At 38.4% G+C, this 18,275-nt stretch overlaps 1 protein-coding gene across 2 annotated transcripts in view; it reads right to left on the bottom strand.

Moving 5' to 3' along the window:
- Window positions 1–18,275, bottom strand: part of rarab (retinoic acid receptor, alpha b) — a 109,821-nt gene that overhangs the window by 2,397 nt on the left and 89,149 nt on the right. For both annotated transcript variants that reach the window (XM_055193775.2, XM_055193776.2), the window contains 6 exons: window positions 11,697–11,845; window positions 5,886–6,027; window positions 1,321–1,481; window positions 1,048–1,224; window positions 763–967; window positions 6–164 (listed from right to left, as the gene is read on the bottom strand). In XM_055193775.2, the coding sequence (XP_055049750.1) occupies window positions 6–164; window positions 763–967; window positions 1,048–1,224; window positions 1,321–1,481; window positions 5,886–6,027; window positions 11,697–11,845 (993 nt within the window). The remainder of the gene's footprint in view (window positions 1–5; window positions 165–762; window positions 968–1,047; window positions 1,225–1,320; window positions 1,482–5,885; window positions 6,028–11,696; window positions 11,846–18,275) is intronic.

Below are 18,275 nucleotides of genomic sequence, written 5' to 3'. Positions count from 1 at the left end.
CTTACCTTTAGCGCTGATGCTTCTCAGGTCTGTGATTTTCATTAGCATCTTGGGGAACATGTGAGGTTTATGAGGTCTCCTCTTCCTTACGTAGATCTTTAGTGCCTCCAGTAGAGGTTCCTGAAGAATATCCACCTTATCCGACTGTTCCAGATCCTGCCGATCTGATGGCACACAAAACATTTTTCACACACTAATGTGAGAAAATTTACATGAACAAATGTAAAAGATGGGACAGATATCAAGATACGTCATTGCATAGATTTCTAAATAGCATTACTCAGAGTTTCTCATTTTGAAAATGGGAACATGTCAAGAAAATCTGACTTTTGTCATGTTTAAGTGCTATAATTGGGTCTCCAGTGCTTCTATCAACTTAGAAAATGTAAAAAAAAAAAGGTCAAACCAGTAACTTAGTTTTGATAAACCATTCTCTACAAAAATGTTAAAAAATAGGTCTGTTAAAATTGGCTCCCTTTGTGATGTCATAAGAGGATAATACCACCCCTTAATCCAACCACGGCACTGTCATTTAGTTAACTAATTTGCATATATAAGGACACACCCAAAAATGGCACATTTTTGCTCACACCTACAAAGTGGTGTTTTTTAAGATGCTATAATAAATGATCTATATGCTATTTTGAGCTAAAACTTGTATTAAATGTACTCTGGGGACACCAAAGATGTTTTTACATCTTCAAAAAGTCTTCTGAAATGTCCCATTTAAGCTGGAAATGTAAGATTTTAAAGATGCAATACCTCCACAAAGCAGACAGATGGCGCTGAGAAGCCCCGTCTCTGCATCGTCCATCTCCAAAGGCAGGAGCTGGTTGGCGAACGCGAATACAAGATCTGTAAGTGGACCAAAGCCGGCGTTGTGCATCTGCGTGCGGTTCAGTGTCAACCCATCGGAAAACGTCATGGTGTCTTGATCGGGTGTGTAGCGCGTACATATCCGCAGAATCTGAAGAAGAAGAGATGTTTTATTAACATGCTAAGCATTGACACAAATCTGCATGAAAGATTCATTGACTTTTCTCTTACCAGGATGTCAAGGCAGGCGGCCTTTAACAGCGTGATCTGATCTGCGATCGTAAGCGTGGTGAAGCCGGGCAGCTGCTTGGCGAACTCCACCGTTTTAATAATGCATTTGGTTGAAAGTTCACTGAACTTGTCCCAGAGATCGACGTCCAGAGAGACCCGTTGTTCAGCACTGTTGTTCTACAAGATGAAAGTAGAAAGAGAGAGTTCACTCAGCTGAAGTTTACAGCACGATTTGTTTCTGACAGATCACAACTGTTCGCCGCTCCGACTTACCGTGGTATATTTTCCAAGCTGGCAGAGTGAAGGAAAGGTCTCCTGATGAGCTTTCCTCACCCGCTCAATCATCTGCTCCGTGTCTGGACTCAACACGTAACTCTCTGAACACTCTTGCTTCTTCTCATCCTTCTTCCTTTTGTTCCGGTCATTTCGAACGGCTGCACAGACAGAAATTACCACAGCCATCAGTCTTACTCACATCCCAAAATGCACCACCCGAGTAGATACAATCCACTTTAAACAAAAAGTAGGGATGCATAACGATTAATTGCGATTAACCTATAGCAGAATAAAAGTTTTTGTTTACATCATATATGTGTGAGAAGTGTGTATAATAATTATGTATATATATATATACATATGCATACATGTACGAATGTGTATGTAATATTAGGGCTGGGAAAAGATTAATTGTGATTAATCGCATACAAAATAAGTGATTTTTGGCATAATATATGAGTGTGTGCTGTGTGTAATTATTATGTACATATAAATACACATTCATGTATGCATTTAAGAAACATTTACAAGTGTGTATATATTTATTTATATTTGTATATATTCTATATTATATATAAACTAAAAAGTTGATATTTAAATAAAAAAAATCTGACATGAATATATGTATGTGGTTAAATATACACAATAATTACACACAGTACACACACATATTATGCAAAAAAATAACTTTTATTTTGTATGCAATTAATTGCGATTAATCTTTTCCCAGCCCTAATATATATATTTATATATATGCATGTATAATTGCATGCATGTATAATTAAGAAAAAAATTATATATTAAGTATTTATATATAATATAAATTATACATAATATACACATGTATATACACATGTAAACATTTCTTAAATATATACATGCATATGTGTGCTCTTATCTATACAAAGTTATTTTACACAGTTCACACACACATATGATGTAAACAAAAACTTATATTCTGCCATAGATTCATCACGATTAATCGTTATGCATCCCTAACATAAAGGTTTGGAATAATATATATCAAATATTTTTATTTTGTAAACTGTCCCTTCTACACATCATAGAGCATAATAAACGGTGTGTTAGTTTAGTGTCAACCGGTTAAAAAAACGCCACAAGATGGCAGTAGCATCAAGTTTATTTTCAAAGACAGGATGTATTATGAGCAGTTTCCAGTGTCTGCGAGTGCAAGACACTGGAAACACGCTTTTGAGTTTCCCTTTTCACACAGGTATGTGGTGACACATAATATTTGCATTAAAATCCATCCACAACGATATACAAAATAAAGACATATATAAGTACTGGCAATATATGTGCATCTATAACACAGCTGCATTAACATTCAATGAGTGTCCGACTACCTCACCATTTAATCCAATGAGAAGATGCATCAAAATAGTTGAATTGTACTGAACTGATCTGGCATCCGTGAGTCACACATCTGATTACATCTATACAGCACTCAGAACCAAATGCAGGTGAGCTGATCAGCATTGTATGGGTTTTAGGCATAACTGGTGCAAGGTAATCTAAAGGGCTTTTAAAAGCTCTTTAAGCAGGTAAAGGTCATTTTTCATCAAACACAGATGAGAAATGAATGCAAGTGTTAATAACTGTGACAAATGACCTTTGCTTTCACTTAAATCCAGTCTAATCTAATCACGTCACACTGCAAATATCAACCAGCTTAAAACAGGCTCTGCATCCTCCTGCATCGCTCTTCTGATGCTCAAACTCAATCATTTCTGTATCTTGCGTTTCCGCGATTTTTCTTCGGTTCGGATTGTTTGCTTTGTCTAAAGATAACTCGATAGTTCTTCTTCTCCCTCCTCCACAAAAAGAAAGGGGTGGAGGGGGAAGAATGATTCTCCCTCACTTCTCCCCACAGTCACATATTCATTTCTCCAGAGGGAGCTGGGTGCCAGCGTGAGCTCGGAAAACACAATCTAATGGAGCCATTAAAGAACTATTAACACAGGGAGGTAATCTTTCACCACACAACATGTGCAAAAAGCTTGCAAACAACTTTATGGTGACATGAGTGCGAGATCATATCTGGGGGGGAGAAAATGAAATATGTAAAATAAAAAAGCAGACTGAAATTTCTGCCCCAGATACGACAGTAAAGTTTAGCACAAAGCCCAGACAGCAGCGATATAATGCGATTTGAGCACTAGCTTACTTTAAAAAACAAAATAAGAGTACGTATAAACCGGTGTATTAAAACCTAAATGCAAAAATCCAGTTGTATTTGTTATATATTTATATCTAACATTATTCAAGATTTCTCAGGGTGTTTTCACATATAGTTCATCTTAAAAGAACCAAACCCAGTTCACTTAAAGTGAACCAGAAAAGGAACTAGCAACTTCGGTCCTGGAGGGTCGGTGTCCTGCAGAGTTTAGCTCCAACCATAACTAAACACACCTGAAGCAGCCAATTAAGGTGTTACTAGGCATACTAGAAACGTTTAGGCAGGTGTGCTGAGGCAAGTTGGAGCTAAACTCTCCAGGACACCGACCCTCCAGGACCGAAGTTGCCCATCCCTGAACTAGCCGAATGTGACCTAAGTCCTTTTGTTGTTCACAATATAGTGGACTCAAAAGAGGACCCAGTTCTTCAGAACTGAAGTGATCTCAGACCCTTTCTTGTTCACATCACAACTTCATAAGAACTCAGATGCCAGCTTTCTGTGCAGCAGTTGATTCTGATACAATGTCAAAACGACACGCAAATGCGGTCAACCAATGCGACTTTCAGAGAACGAACCCGAAACATGTTTGGGACATGTCCGACAGAGGGGTCTGAGATCACTTGGTTTGTTCAAATATACAGATATACCTGAACTGCTTCCGAGAGTGTGTGGAGGGCTCAAACGAACTAGGTGTGAAAACACCCTTAGTTTCTGTTGACTAAAACGTGTCAGTGTTTTGACACATGCATCTTTTTTTATCATAAGCATTTATAAACCATGTCATGTCAACATATGCTTTAACCACTATTATCAAACATGAAATAATATCAAAGACAATCACTGGTGTTTCGATAATAGCTGAAAATGTTAGAAACACTTTCCCGTCATCTGTAAAAGTGACTTTCAGGCTCTGTCCAATAGGTGGCGATAGCTGGATCACCACTTACTGCACTGAAGTTACCTTTAAGTTATCATCAGTATCCATAAAAAACATTACTCTGCCCTGAATGGCCACATATGGCGCTTTTCCATTGCATAGTACCCCACGGTTTAGTTTAGTTTGGGTCGGGTCAGCACACCTCACTTTGGCGTGGTTAGCTTTTCCATCTTTGACATCATACAAGTGAGAGGAGAGCGTCGTTGTACATTCCTATAGATTTATTTATTTCTCAGTCCGCCACAAAATTTAAATTGGCCACCACAAATAGATGTTTGCACATCGCGTTTATCACTACCTCTGTATCACATGACAGTTTCTGTTCAAACACGCGCGGCTTCAGCCGACGGCGCTCCGCTGAGCCTCACCGAAGTTGCATTTAAGCATATAATGCTGACGTGCTCGTCGCGAATGTTCCGCCACAAAATGCAAGTCTGGAAAAAACTGTTATGGGGTCCCTGATTCTCAACATGTGGATGTTTTTCATCGCTAAAAGGGCATTTGGGAACTTATGGCAGAGCACAGATGACAACATGTTTGCTTGAGACAGTGCAAGCTAGCCTAGCACAGGAAAAGCTAATTTACATTCTAGCGATAACGCTGTTAGTGACGTTTCTTTCAGACCAATCAGTGATCTACAGTGTTTTCGCGTCACGTTTGGTATCAGCTCGGGTCGCTTGGAACCCCAACCGAGGTGGTACGAAAAAAAGTATCGGGTACCACGTGCGGCACCTAATGGTAAAGCTCCCAAAAGTAAGCTGACCCGACCCAAACTAAACCAAACCGTGGGGTACTATGCAATGGAAAAGCGCCAATAGAGCTTGGTATATAGTACTGTATTTTTCTGACTATAAGCCGCGTTTTTTATAACTTGGCTTAGTCAGGTGCGCAAAATAAGCAAAAATATATATATTAATCACTATGGAAAATCCGTAATAATTTCTCATTAGTGATTATTGGATTTTCAAAACACTCGCACTCAATAAGACAAACACCTAACTAAATAAGTTTCTAACTTAGAAACGTAAAAATCAAGAACTCAAAGTAAATACAGTTTACCGTCTATACTATACTAAACTGCCGAGTGCTTGACAGTACGGTAAAGCAATGGGGAAAATATATAATGTAAATATATCTATAGTTGCATATAGAACTATTATTATACATATAACTATCATATATAAATATAGTCCTGTTGTCACGCGTACATGGGGTCAGCATAGAGTGTGTATGACGCAAATTCTGTCATCAATAGTATGTGCACTGCCAAATTTTTGTAATGTCGCACATGCACGTACAAGAGTATGTAGGTCAGGTATTGCATGCGTTGAATGTTCGGGTCCACGTACAAGTCAAATGAACTATGCTTTGCAAGGCTGTGCGTTTGACTGTGCTTATAAAAAACAAACTATACTCTGTGCTTACATTCTTTAGACATGCCCACTTCCAGGCACTTCTGCAGCCTGCAGTACTGGCAGCGGTTTCTGGTGACCTTGTTGATGATACAGCTCTTCTCTCGGTGACAGGTGTACACCATATTTTTCTGGATGCTCCTCCGGAAAAAGCCCTGAGGAGAAAAGCACGGAGGCTCATTACAGACAGAATATTTACATTGACGCATGCAAATAAAAGCCAAAGCACAGAAATCCTGACTGTTATATAAAGCCGCTAATGACTCACTCGAGCTGATATATTCATATATTCACATTATGCGCATCTCCTCGAATGCAAACATATGGAAACAAGCAAACTGTTTATGGAAAAACTGCGGCATCGATTCTACCGTAACGCTCACACACATTTAGTCTTATAGTAAAGCTCACGGAGTTCAGACTCATTAATACTAAAGCTGATGGGTATTATCTCTCGCTTTAAATGCCCATAGCTTCCAAAACTGGCTAGTTAACTTGCCTAGACTTGAGTTAAGTGGAGGAAACAGATGAGGAAGTGGCCAACTCTTATTCCTTTGCTTTTAATTACATGATGGAGGCAGTCTGGTCAAGTTCTCCAGGCTGAGGGGTCAGTGTGAGGTCAGAAACGTACTCGCCTCACAGATAAGATGAAAGCATGTAATGCGAGAGGAGACATCAAACAGGGAATGTGGGCTTGTGACTGGGACTTCAGCTGCAGTGGATTAAACAGCGAAAGCTTCACTCGTGACTTCAGCCGGGCACGTGGATAAATTCTCTGTCTGAGCGGAGCAGGAAAGCAGTATACGGTTCAATGCTCCAGCGAGGCTCGGGTAATGAAATCAGCGACAATATTAAAACATTTGTCTTAATGTTCTCATGCCTGTAAGCTGCACGAAAGATGGAACGGCGTCTTTAGGAAACTGTGGTCAATAAAAAAGCCATTAAAATCATTGTGAATATTCTCTGTATTGCCTCTTCAAAGTGCACACCCAATAGGACGGTGGACTTTTAACTGATGATCTTATTAGACATGGTACATTTGACACCGTTGTAAAAAAGATTTATACAAATGTGCCACATCAGTTCAATTTAATATCAGTGCAATGTTGCTTTTTGGCACTTAAATACAGCCAAGTTTATAACTCCAAAATAATGCATTAGATCTGATGATCGCTCAATTATTCATTTACATTTATTGAGCAGACGCTTTTATCCAAATCTACTTACAAATAAGAAAACACTTAACATTTTGTCTAAGGAGCCAACAACAAGTGAAAAATGAAAAGAGCTGGAGAAAGATGAACAACAAAAATATCATCGCTGCCCGATGAAACTCACGTATATCAAAAGCAGTTGAATGTAGCCTTGTCATACTTGGTACGGCATCTTTACATGTAACCATATTCTTGTCAGTGTAATGATATAATCCACATTTGACCAAAATTTAGTTTAAATGCACACACGTGCATATTTTACAGTAAGGGTGGTCGATACGCGGTCTTCCTATCATTAATTAGAATGGCTAAGTCGCGTTTCATATTGACAGATGAATACGCTGAGTTTATTAAATAGCCTACATCTTAGTTAAATATGCTTAGTTTACTTAATATTAATTATACATTTATTAAATGTCTCTTGCAAACTATGAAGGGACAATGAATCAATACACTGTCATGGTAATGCTAGACAGATACTTTATTTGCACAGTCCTACCGCAATTGTGTCACTCCTAGACGTACGTCTGGCGTCAGGGGGGAAACGTTTACCTCGATGAAGGAAAGTCATTGTCTCACCAGGCTGTGTTTATTCGGCTATCCAGTGCTGAGCTTCAATGAAACTTCACGAGACCGGCGAGATGCTTACACAGGGCGGGAGATACGCGGCGTGATTGACAGCTTTGACACCAAATTGATATACGTGAAAATCAGATGACATGATTTCACAACTTTTCATTGGCCATTTAGATATGTGAAGCATACTGTATACGGAAATTAACCTGGACTTTCAATCCATCGCAAAATCTCAAAATCGGCAAATTGGACATACGTGGTTTTCATCGGAGAGCGACGATATATACAGTAAACAAAGCCCCTCATTGGATAATTGCATAATTTTGGTGCATATTATACCAATAAATTTTACAATAAACTAGTTAGATTTAGTAGATAAAAAAACGCGGAAAACACGGATGGAATCACGTAATCCAAGCATAAAAATTTTATCTAAAATTCAATGAGGAATGTCACGGAATTTGGCTTATTTTGGATTCAGTCATTTTTAAAACCCATTGTAACATATTTAAATGCTAGTTTGTTTATGTTGTTTCATCAATCTGCAAATAAAATGACAGAAATGTGCAAAAACATCCCTTTGGTATAATGTTGGACCTAAAGAAAGATTCGTTTCTCGTCATGCAACGTCAATACAAACAATGGTTTCGTTCAAGCCCGGGACAAAGCAGACCAATAAAGGTACAGTATACTTTCTTCCTGTGCCCACAGCCAACCAACAGTACAACCAGTTTAGAAAACAACAATCCCAGAGGCTTTTAGCGAGAATGCCTTCAACATATCAGTACACCCAAGAAAGCTTTTAGTCTCTGTGTGTGCATGTATGCTTTTGACAGGTCTGTCCAATGACTGGCACCTAAGACACAGTGTGTCATTTCACCAAAGCTTGTGTCCAAGGACATAGCTTGCATGGTGAAAGAGCACGTCCCTCTCACACAGGGTCTCGTCTATGAAAAAGTAATAAAGGAAAAGGTGAGCGTGGTAGATGTGTGACATAACGTGCGCTCGTCTAGCAGGGCTGAAATGGCTTTTTTAATGCACTGCCCAAAGGGGCTTGATCTGCCTACAGAAGAGCTCTTATTCATCCAGTATGTTTTATTCATACAGTCTCTGATCTTCTGTAGGTCATTGAAGGAGGTCAATACGGTAGATGGAGATGAAATGGTTCATCTAGACAAGAATCAGGTCGGAATCTCTAGCAATATTTTTTCAAAGGGAAGATTTCTGCTTTACACTGTGGTATACATCACATCTCTCTCTCTCCCTCGCGTTCATTCTGCCCTGTCCATTCATTCTCAAGAATACTTTCTTACAATCCCACCTACTGTTAAATGTCTGTTCACAGTATGCAGTATGAAATCCGTAGCTTTCATAGATCCGACTGCGTCTCACCTCTACATCTGATTCACCAATAACAAACCCATGACAAAAATGACACCAGCCCACAATCAAAAGGCCTCTTCTCCTCTGCCCGTCTCCACTCTCTCATGTCTATGCCGCTGTTGGTTGGGCCTGAACGCCACAGGAATGAAGCTCAATATCATCACAAGGTGTGAAAAATGTTCTGGCAGCAGAAGGGCAGCTGGATAATTGAACTGGATTACTGAGGGATACTGAGAGCACGCAACTCAACTAAAATACTGATGTGATGGGCTGAGGTCTGCTAGTCCAATTAATATTCATTAGTGCATTTGACCACCATCACATGCACGAGACGTCACGTGACTTTTACATTTTAATATCAATATGGTACATCCCTAGGCTAGTACCACTGGTTACAAAAAACACTTTATACATATGCAGTTTAAAACAGGAATGCTTTTATATCAAAAATCTAACTATAAATAAAGAAAAAGTTTGGTACTAGAGTAAAGGATGATTGGGCTGATCTGTGATCCTGTCCAATTGTCTCTGACTGGCCATCATCTGACCTCTGTGTGCCTCCGATTGACCCAGCACTGACCGGTCAGGAAGATCCTGCGAGCAGAGGCATGGAGAGGACGACAGGAAGGAAACGGTTTGAGGTCTTTGTGCCTAACACTGGCAGACCTGCTAAGCTCCTTTAGTGACTCCATTAATCCTGGACATTAGTTCAAACCCCCAGGCATATTGAAATAGGTGGTGCAGGCTCTGTTTGTGTGTTTTGTGTGTAGGGTGTACTCCAACAGAGATCAAAATAAGATTGTGTGTCTGTTTGGTGTGACTGAGCAGTCGTGGCTAATCTGGCTATAATGGCTATTTGTGCTTAACAGCCAAGAAGGTGATGTAATATATAACACTTGAACACGAAGATAGGTACACATTATTTTTTGCCCCAAAATTAACCAAGTTGTCGGTTTGTAACTCTTTTCCCACCACTAACCCAATTTATGAAAAAAAAACGGAAGCCAAAATTTTATTTACTAATTTTAAACTCTGTGTAAGTTTTGATAATCGTTCTGAATCTGGTGACGCAATTCTAAAAAAAAACTCTTAGAAATGTGGACGTTTAGTCTTAAAATTAAAGAAACAATCCTAGTAAAGAAAAAAGTAATTCAGAAAGCATCTTAACCCTTAAAAGAGGTCTTAAGGTCAAAATTGTTAGAAGCACGGACGAGGACTTTTAAGAGGCTTAAGAGTTTTTTTTAGCAACCATGAAAGTGGACAATACACAAAGAGGGTGACAAAAAGTGTACACAATGGATGACAGTAAATAAATAACATGCAACACATTAGATCGTGCAGGAATCATGTTTGTGAGCGATCATATTAGACACATAATAATATAGCGCCAGAAATAAAAGTAATCACTACATTAACTACAGTAACAGATTCAGTAACTAGAAAAAATGCAACTATGCAGCAAAGATGATTTAGGTCTGTTACAGATGTCAATAAAAGAAAGTAATCACACAAACTTACAGAATATTGTGTTGCTGTTTATTTCCTATCTAATACGTTAAGTAGGAGATTAACACCACTTTATATGATATATTATGTTTATACTTCTTTTTATATATATAAAATAAATATTTTAATTATATATTTTTTGTGTAAACTGGGGTTAAACTGGGGTCCCGGGACCCCCATGGGCCCTCCGGGAGGTTCTAGGGGTCACCAAAAATTTGCATAGAAATAGTTATGTGTTATTACAGTCTTATTACAGTCTTCTTTATCTCACTCACCGGGGTATGCACGATATACTTGTAAAGCTGCTATGACAGTTTTTTATTTTTTGTTTAAGTTCTTTTTTACTGCCTCAATTGAATTGAAAATATTATCTTCAGGTTTATACATTCAGCATTATATAAGTGTAGCCAATTACATTCATTACATATAAATATTTTAGGTGAGGGTCTTTCACAAATGATTTATCATTTTTGGGGGTCCTTGGCATTATATAGTATTAAACCCTATTTACAACTCCGTGATGAATTCGAAAAAAGCAACCTCTCTAACCACATTTTTATGGATATGTTAATAGGGTTGGGGGAAGGTGTTTTTTGCAAAAAGAGACAAGTGCTGATATGTCCTCTAAGGCAAAGAGAAAGAGAAGATAGCACCCACATGCAAATTTAATGAAGTCATGTTTATTTCTCGCTGAGCACCGCCGCGTGTACACAACTCTACCCACGCTTCCCTGCGGCTGCTTTCAGATAACTGGGCTTTGTAACTATCATAGCTGAACTCCAAACCCCTGTGTATCCCTTTCTCTGGGAGACACTGTGTACATCACGTATTGGATAGGGTGTTCAAATATTAAAGAGCACGGAGATGAAAAGCTGAAGTTCACTGATGAGCCAATGGGTGCTTTTTATGTAATGCAGTACCGGAGGTAACCAGCAGAGGCAAAATTGCACATTTCACATGGACAAACAGTGTCAAACTATAGATATTTTGTTTTGGAATTAAGACTAAAAGGACCTAATTGATATATATGCATATTAAAAAAATACCCAACAAAAGAGCATGCTTGATAAACATTTCTTTTCAACACCACTGTTTATGGGAATAAATCATATTCCTTAGCTTTTTGAGACAGGTTGGATTTTTACCTTGCAGCCTTCGCATGCGCTAACTCCATAGTGGTAGCCAGAGGACTTGTCCTGACAGACGAAGCAGGGCTTATAGACCCGTGGAGGAGGCGGTGGCGAAGGAGGGCTGGGTACTATCTCCTCTGAGCTTGTGCTCTGCGTATCCACAGCTACAAAAAAAAAAGAGAAACAGATTGAGAAATGTATTGTAATTAAACCGTTTTAACATTTTGTCATACAGGTCATTAGGCTAATCTGATAAAAAGCAACTTTTAGCAACTATTGTCGACTCGACTGACAAATAAGTCATATTTTAGATTATTTTTATATAAAGATTCTTCCCAGTTTTAGCTGCTTCCGACTGGGAACAGTGGCAGGCTTAATTAAGAAAGCCATGACAGCGTAGAGGGAGTAACCACGGGCTCTTTTTGAGTGGAGGGGGTGTCCGAGCCGCACCGTGCTGTCAAAGTCCTGCCACGACTGAAAGCTTATGAAATCACTGTATGCAGCACCGGGTGTGATTCAAACAGCGTAACATGAATCATGAGGGACGCCCACAACTAAAGCTTGTCTGGACACTCAGCGTGTCAAGGGCGTAAAACAAGGAATGACTTCACGTACGGAGTGCATGCTGAATAGTTGAAATTCTCGTCATGGCTTCGTCGACGTTCCCAAGTGTGAATACACCCACATAAATCACCGTCTGTATGGTGGTGATGATGGCACCAGTATATTTCAAAACCTTAATGTACACGTGCACACACGGGCGTCACGCTTCCTCATGCGTCTCTTTCTCTGCCCCCATACTCCTTTTAACTGTGTCTCCCGCCAATGCCACAGTGTGGAGGAAAACGACAGATGAGGTAAGCAAAAGCAACATGCTGCTATACGGGTGCATCTTGTATCTGCGTGCAGTTTGAGCTATTCTTAAAATACTTGAAGTGTGAATTATGTAGCACTTTCTTAAAGCCATTTTAAGTTTATTAACACCGCCATGTGCCAGCATGCTACTTTACCTTTGATACGCATGTAAATTACCTTATGTACAGTGTAACACTTATTTAATAGACCATTTATGTCTGCAAATTAACACCTATGTAAACGTTATTACTGTTCAGATACCACTGATATCTGTCCCACACCCATTCAAAGCTTAGTTTTCATAGCATTTTGCACCATATCAATGCAACACAACACAAAAATCTTGGTTTTGACGAAAACAAATAGCAAATTATGTTTTACTTGAAATAAACACTGTATCCTTCAAGCACTTCTGATAAAGTGGTCTGTGAAGTTGCGGTAGCTGTGTACTAAGTAATCAGAATGCATAGACACAAACAGGCTCTGTGCTGACAGAACTGGTTTACCTATAGACGGTCAAAAAGTACACTGAGCTAATGTTACTTTGTAAAATGAATGTATACAATGTTAACTACAGGTCGACTGCCAAACCTCCTGTGATCGCCGTCTCCCCTCATCTTTAAGAAACCAAACCATTTGTTATTTTTGATGAGGTATTTGTTCCAGAGTTTAGGTTTAGTTTAGCCACTAGCCAGACCACAAGTTGTGTCCAGTAACTGTACCAACGCATGTGTGTATGATGAAAGCTTCTATACGAAATCTCCAGTATCAGCTCAGCTGCAAAGTAAGTTGCATTTATGTATCTTTGATTGCATTTATTTATCTTTGACTCGATGCACATCTTTGTATACTTTTTTGAAGAAGACTGCATACATGGAAAAAACAACGAAGGCCCACATCTATCAAAACTACACTTTCAAAGTTGCCAAGACAGTGGGCAACAGTTTGTCTATTTCCTGTGTTCAGAAAAAGCACAACCTGTGCTAAAAATACTCACGCTGGCACAGGCAAGAGTTAAATGAGGATGTGGAGTTCTTATCTTTCTCTGCACAGATACAACAAACGTCCACACGCAAACACACATCCCCTTATAGGTTCAAACGCAAATCCAGCAAAGTACAATGAGACGTGCGTTGAGAGAGGCATGTGCGAAACAATAGTACTGAGTTATGGAATGGTGACACGGTAAGTCACTGGGATTGATAAGACAATGAAAAAACAAATAAAATGCAAACGTGATCCTGTCTGAGACTTCAGCCTGGATTTCATGAAATTAAGAGCATTCAAACTTTGATTTCACTTATTGCTTTTAATCTTTGACATGACCTTACTCAGTTTAAAATATATCAAGGTTATATTTTCACTAAATGTACTTGCTTTTCATTATGTAGTATGATTTTATGTAGAAAACATTTTAGATGGGTTTTCACAGACTGGGTCAGAAATGCCCTCATTTTTTAAGGTGCATTGTTTAACTTTTAGAAGGATCTTTTGACACATTTTGATGTATAACGACCTTACATAATGAAGTGTATTTTTTTATTATCTTAGAATGAGGTGTTTTTATCTACATACACCACGGGTCCCCTTACATGGCAGTCGCTGTCATGTTTCTACAGTAGCCCTAAATGAAGAAACTGTTCTACGGAGCGTGTTTCATCCCTATGTTGTCTCAGATGACATCATGAATGCCGCTAAAATTGACACACACCACCTTTATCCAAGTCGCTTTGGATAAAAATGTCTGCTGAATGAGTAAATATAAAAAACATAAATGTTAATACAGTAACAGGGCTCCATACTGCCACCAAAATTTGAGAGTGTGCCACTGAATTTTACATCCAGTCGCACATGAGCGACCAGTAAATTTGACCTTTTTTTGTGATGTGACACTGAATTTAAAACAGCACATTGTACTTTCTGCATCTATCAAAGTATTTATTAGTAATACAGTGTATTACTTTGTAGAAATGTGAATATTTGGTGAGCATGTTGATTTACGGTATGTGCCCCTAAATTTTCTGGTTGCGCCCCTAAAATTTCAGTTGTAAATTTTCAGCAAATATGTAAATTGTAAAAGTCCATTTGGGTAAATCTGTTTGTTGAACAATGGCAGACAAAGAAATTGTTCATAAAACCTTGCATTATTTTAGATCTTACTATCAGTGGGATCAATAAACAACACAAATGAGAAGAATCACCTATGAAGAAAACACCTAGGCCTATGCTGTAAGTTTTCTTTATTATGCACAAATATGGGCTGCTAAAAAATACAAAGAATAAATACCCTAAAAGAGTCCAATTGTAAATATTAAACAATCTGGTATGTCAGTGTGAAGCACTGGTGTACAAGTTTATTTTTACATAAAGATAGAACAGGAAGTAAGAAAAACTATGGGCTGGCATCATACTTCCTGTACTTCTGAATATAAGAGCTTACAAAAAGTGTGACTGTTATAGATGTCAAAGAGTTCAACTCTCCCCCACAATTATTCTCACTGCTATAGTTTCTATTTCACCAAATCCCTCTCTCTCGCTCTCTTTTTGCCATTCACTCATTCCCTAGAGCTCCGTTTGACCTCTTTCTGCTGCCGAGCTTTGATACGAGTGACATATTTTCCATAACAGGGACAGAGCTCAACACAGACTCGAGACAATGCAAACTGCTCTTTCGACAGTAGACACTCGGGTGGATGGACAAAATGATGCCTCTGTCGACTCATGCACCACAATGACTCAAACTTCCGAAACTCCATCGAATCAATAATGCATGGTATGATTAAAAATGTAACATCTTGGACCCTCACTGAACTGATCTGGGAGAAAACCCTCTCACTTATAAAAGTGAAAGTTTGCGGGTTCCTATGCCCCCGAATAAACCCAAAAGCCACAGAGCTGACAACACCAGCGCGTCTTTCACCTCAGACTCGGTTGCATCTCAGAGGAGTCAAGCATGTTCAGTTAACCTGTAGCTGTATAAAGATCAACGTTGTGCTAATATATCAAGTTTTATTATGCCCAGAGGTTCCTAAAAGAGAGACTTCTTATATTAACCAATGCACATTCTTGGAAAGGGAGATTGGCTCCACCACCTGCACGAGACACCATTGCGGAAAATCCTGGTAGTGATGTAGAGAGTGACGGTGCAACAATACTGATTCCGAAAAAGGCAAGGAAATACCTCTGGCCAGTTCTCAATCTGAAGGCATTCGCAAGTCAACATACATAAAACTATTATTTACGATTAACTTTATAATTGTTAATATTCTGAAATAAGCGAGTTTTGGTGACGTATGCAGCTTAGAAATGCGACCTCCGGAGGCTGCAGCCTTCAGATTGAGAAACGGCCTCTGTATCAACACCACACAAGTTGCCCATCAGAAATGGTTTCAGCATGAGGGGAAAACTATTTCTACCTTAAAATGTTGATCGTTTAGTGTTTTAAAGGACAAGTTCGGTATTTTACACTTAAAGCCCTGTTTTCAGAATGTTTATGGTGAAATAGAACGGTTTTGACTGAAATTTCGACATATGCGGCTGCCCCAAGAATTTTCGGGTGTTTGTGTTTCACCTCCCACCTCTACAATGGGTTTATATGTGCACTGGAACAATCCTTTCTAAAATGCATTAAAAAATCGCTGCAAAAGATGCTTCCCAACAGGTGTTTTAGCATTCGTTGTAAACTTGTGGACCTATTTTTCCAAACGCCTCACACCCGTATATTCTTCCGCTGAGAGCTTGAATAATAGATACTCCAGCCCAGTTGGTGGAGATAATCCGACTTTGCCAATTGCAAGAATAGAAACAAAGTTCCCGGTGCGGAGTAATACCGTACCTCACAGCACATCTAATACAAGTCAATGAAGTTGGCAAAAACTATGATAAAACCTGTTGGAATGCGTAATTTGCAACGATTTTTGTGTAAGCATATCAGTGAAGACCCCTGACCACTCGGTGAGTTTCACGTCTTTGTAAACGAAAGTTTAATGCATTTTAGGAAGGATTGTTCCAGTGCACCATTAAACCCATTGTAGAGGTGTGAGGAGAAACACAAACACCCGAAAATTCTCGGATATGTCGAAATTTCAGTCAAAACCGTTCTATTTCATCATAAACAATCTGAAAACAGGGCTTTAAGTGTAAAATACCGAACTTGTCCTTTAAAGTTTTAAGGTTGGCCAGTTTGAGTGAACAAATGCACAAGTGCTATTTATTCAAATTCTTTTTATTTATTAATATCAACACTGTTTATGTTAAAAATCTAAACAAATTTAAGTTACTCCTCTTAAGGGGTCTAAAATAAGGAAAAGAGACTATTAAGACAATTTATTATAACTGAAAGTCCTGTGTAGCACATTTTTTACTTGAGTGCAATAATTGTTTTTGTTGAAAAAATGAGAATCATGTGGAAGAATCGTGATCTCATTTTCCATAGAGAAAAACCGTGATTCACATTTTAGCAAGAATCTTGCAGCCCTGCAAAAAGCTACAGTTTTTTACTGTTTCAGTTATCTTATCAGTTTTTGTGGCACACCAAAAGGACTAAATGGAAAAAAAAGAGTAAGTGAAAAGTAATAAGAGAGTTTATATGAGAGTCTGTACAAGCAGCTGGCATTGATGTTCTGTCAGAGGAAGTGAGGCAATTGAGAGAGGTGATGCTTTTATACATGCGTTTCCCCTCTGACAGTTAACTGAACTTCATGACCTGCTCCAAGTCATGACTGTTCACGATAACTACACACACAGCACATGCACAGAAACGTATGAAATTCAGGAACTGAAAATTGTCAGCTATATAAATAAAAAATAAAAAAACAGGTAATGTGAGGGTTACTCATTTACCCCTATACTGGGGTACTGCTCATATACACTATACATGAGAACATTCTGTGAAAATATAACCTTGTTATCTTACTTTTTAACGGAGTAGTAAGATCATGTCAATGAGTGAAATCAATGATTGAAATCAAACTTTGATGCTCCTTATATCATTATTAGATTATGAGCCTTTGGCCTGCATTTCACGGACAGGGTAACTTCTGGTGTGCATTCGAAATAGTTTTTATTAGTACATACAATGCTTAACAAATGTACTACACCGCCTGTCTATTTGTCTCAAGACCATTCAGCATTGTGAAATGCTTCATTTCATACTCTTTCCTTATCAGAGCATTGTGGAACAGGAGTGAGGAATGTCAAATTGAAATTTGAGCCGACACATTCTTCTCAGAAGTCAGAAATGAATTCAAGTGTAACATTCAACCATTAAACATTTTCTATTATACTTTTTCTATTCTTATAACTATAATTGGACATCTAAATAATAAAATAAATAATACAGTTTTAGATTTTTATGTATTGTTAAGTAGACTGACAAAAATTATTTTGGTTTATGGCAGCTGTGGCACAAAATAGGTTTGCACCGATACCACTTTTTCCATTAGAGATCCAATTCCAATACCACAATTTTAAGTATCGTCCGAATACCACATCAGAGATTCAGCGAATTTAAACATCTTTATATATCTGCTTGTTCTTCACATAAAGCTATCGAGTATATTAAAAATACTTAAAATGTATTGCATAAGCACTTCATGATGCTTTATATTTTGTCCTTTTAATAGCTTGACAGTAACCAACACTGGTAACGCAAAGTAATCGATTTTGTTTTTTGGTCCTGTTACTCTGATACCCAATCCAGCAAAAAAAAAAAAAAGGTCTGGATAGGCCCTGATACTA

Source organism: Misgurnus anguillicaudatus, chromosome 19, assembly GCF_027580225.2.
Source record: "Misgurnus anguillicaudatus chromosome 19, ASM2758022v2, whole genome shotgun sequence".
Lineage (NCBI taxonomy): Eukaryota > Metazoa > Chordata > Actinopteri > Cypriniformes > Cobitidae > Misgurnus > Misgurnus anguillicaudatus.
Note: the sequence above shows the minus strand (reverse complement) of the source record. Positions and strands in the feature narration are given on the sequence as shown.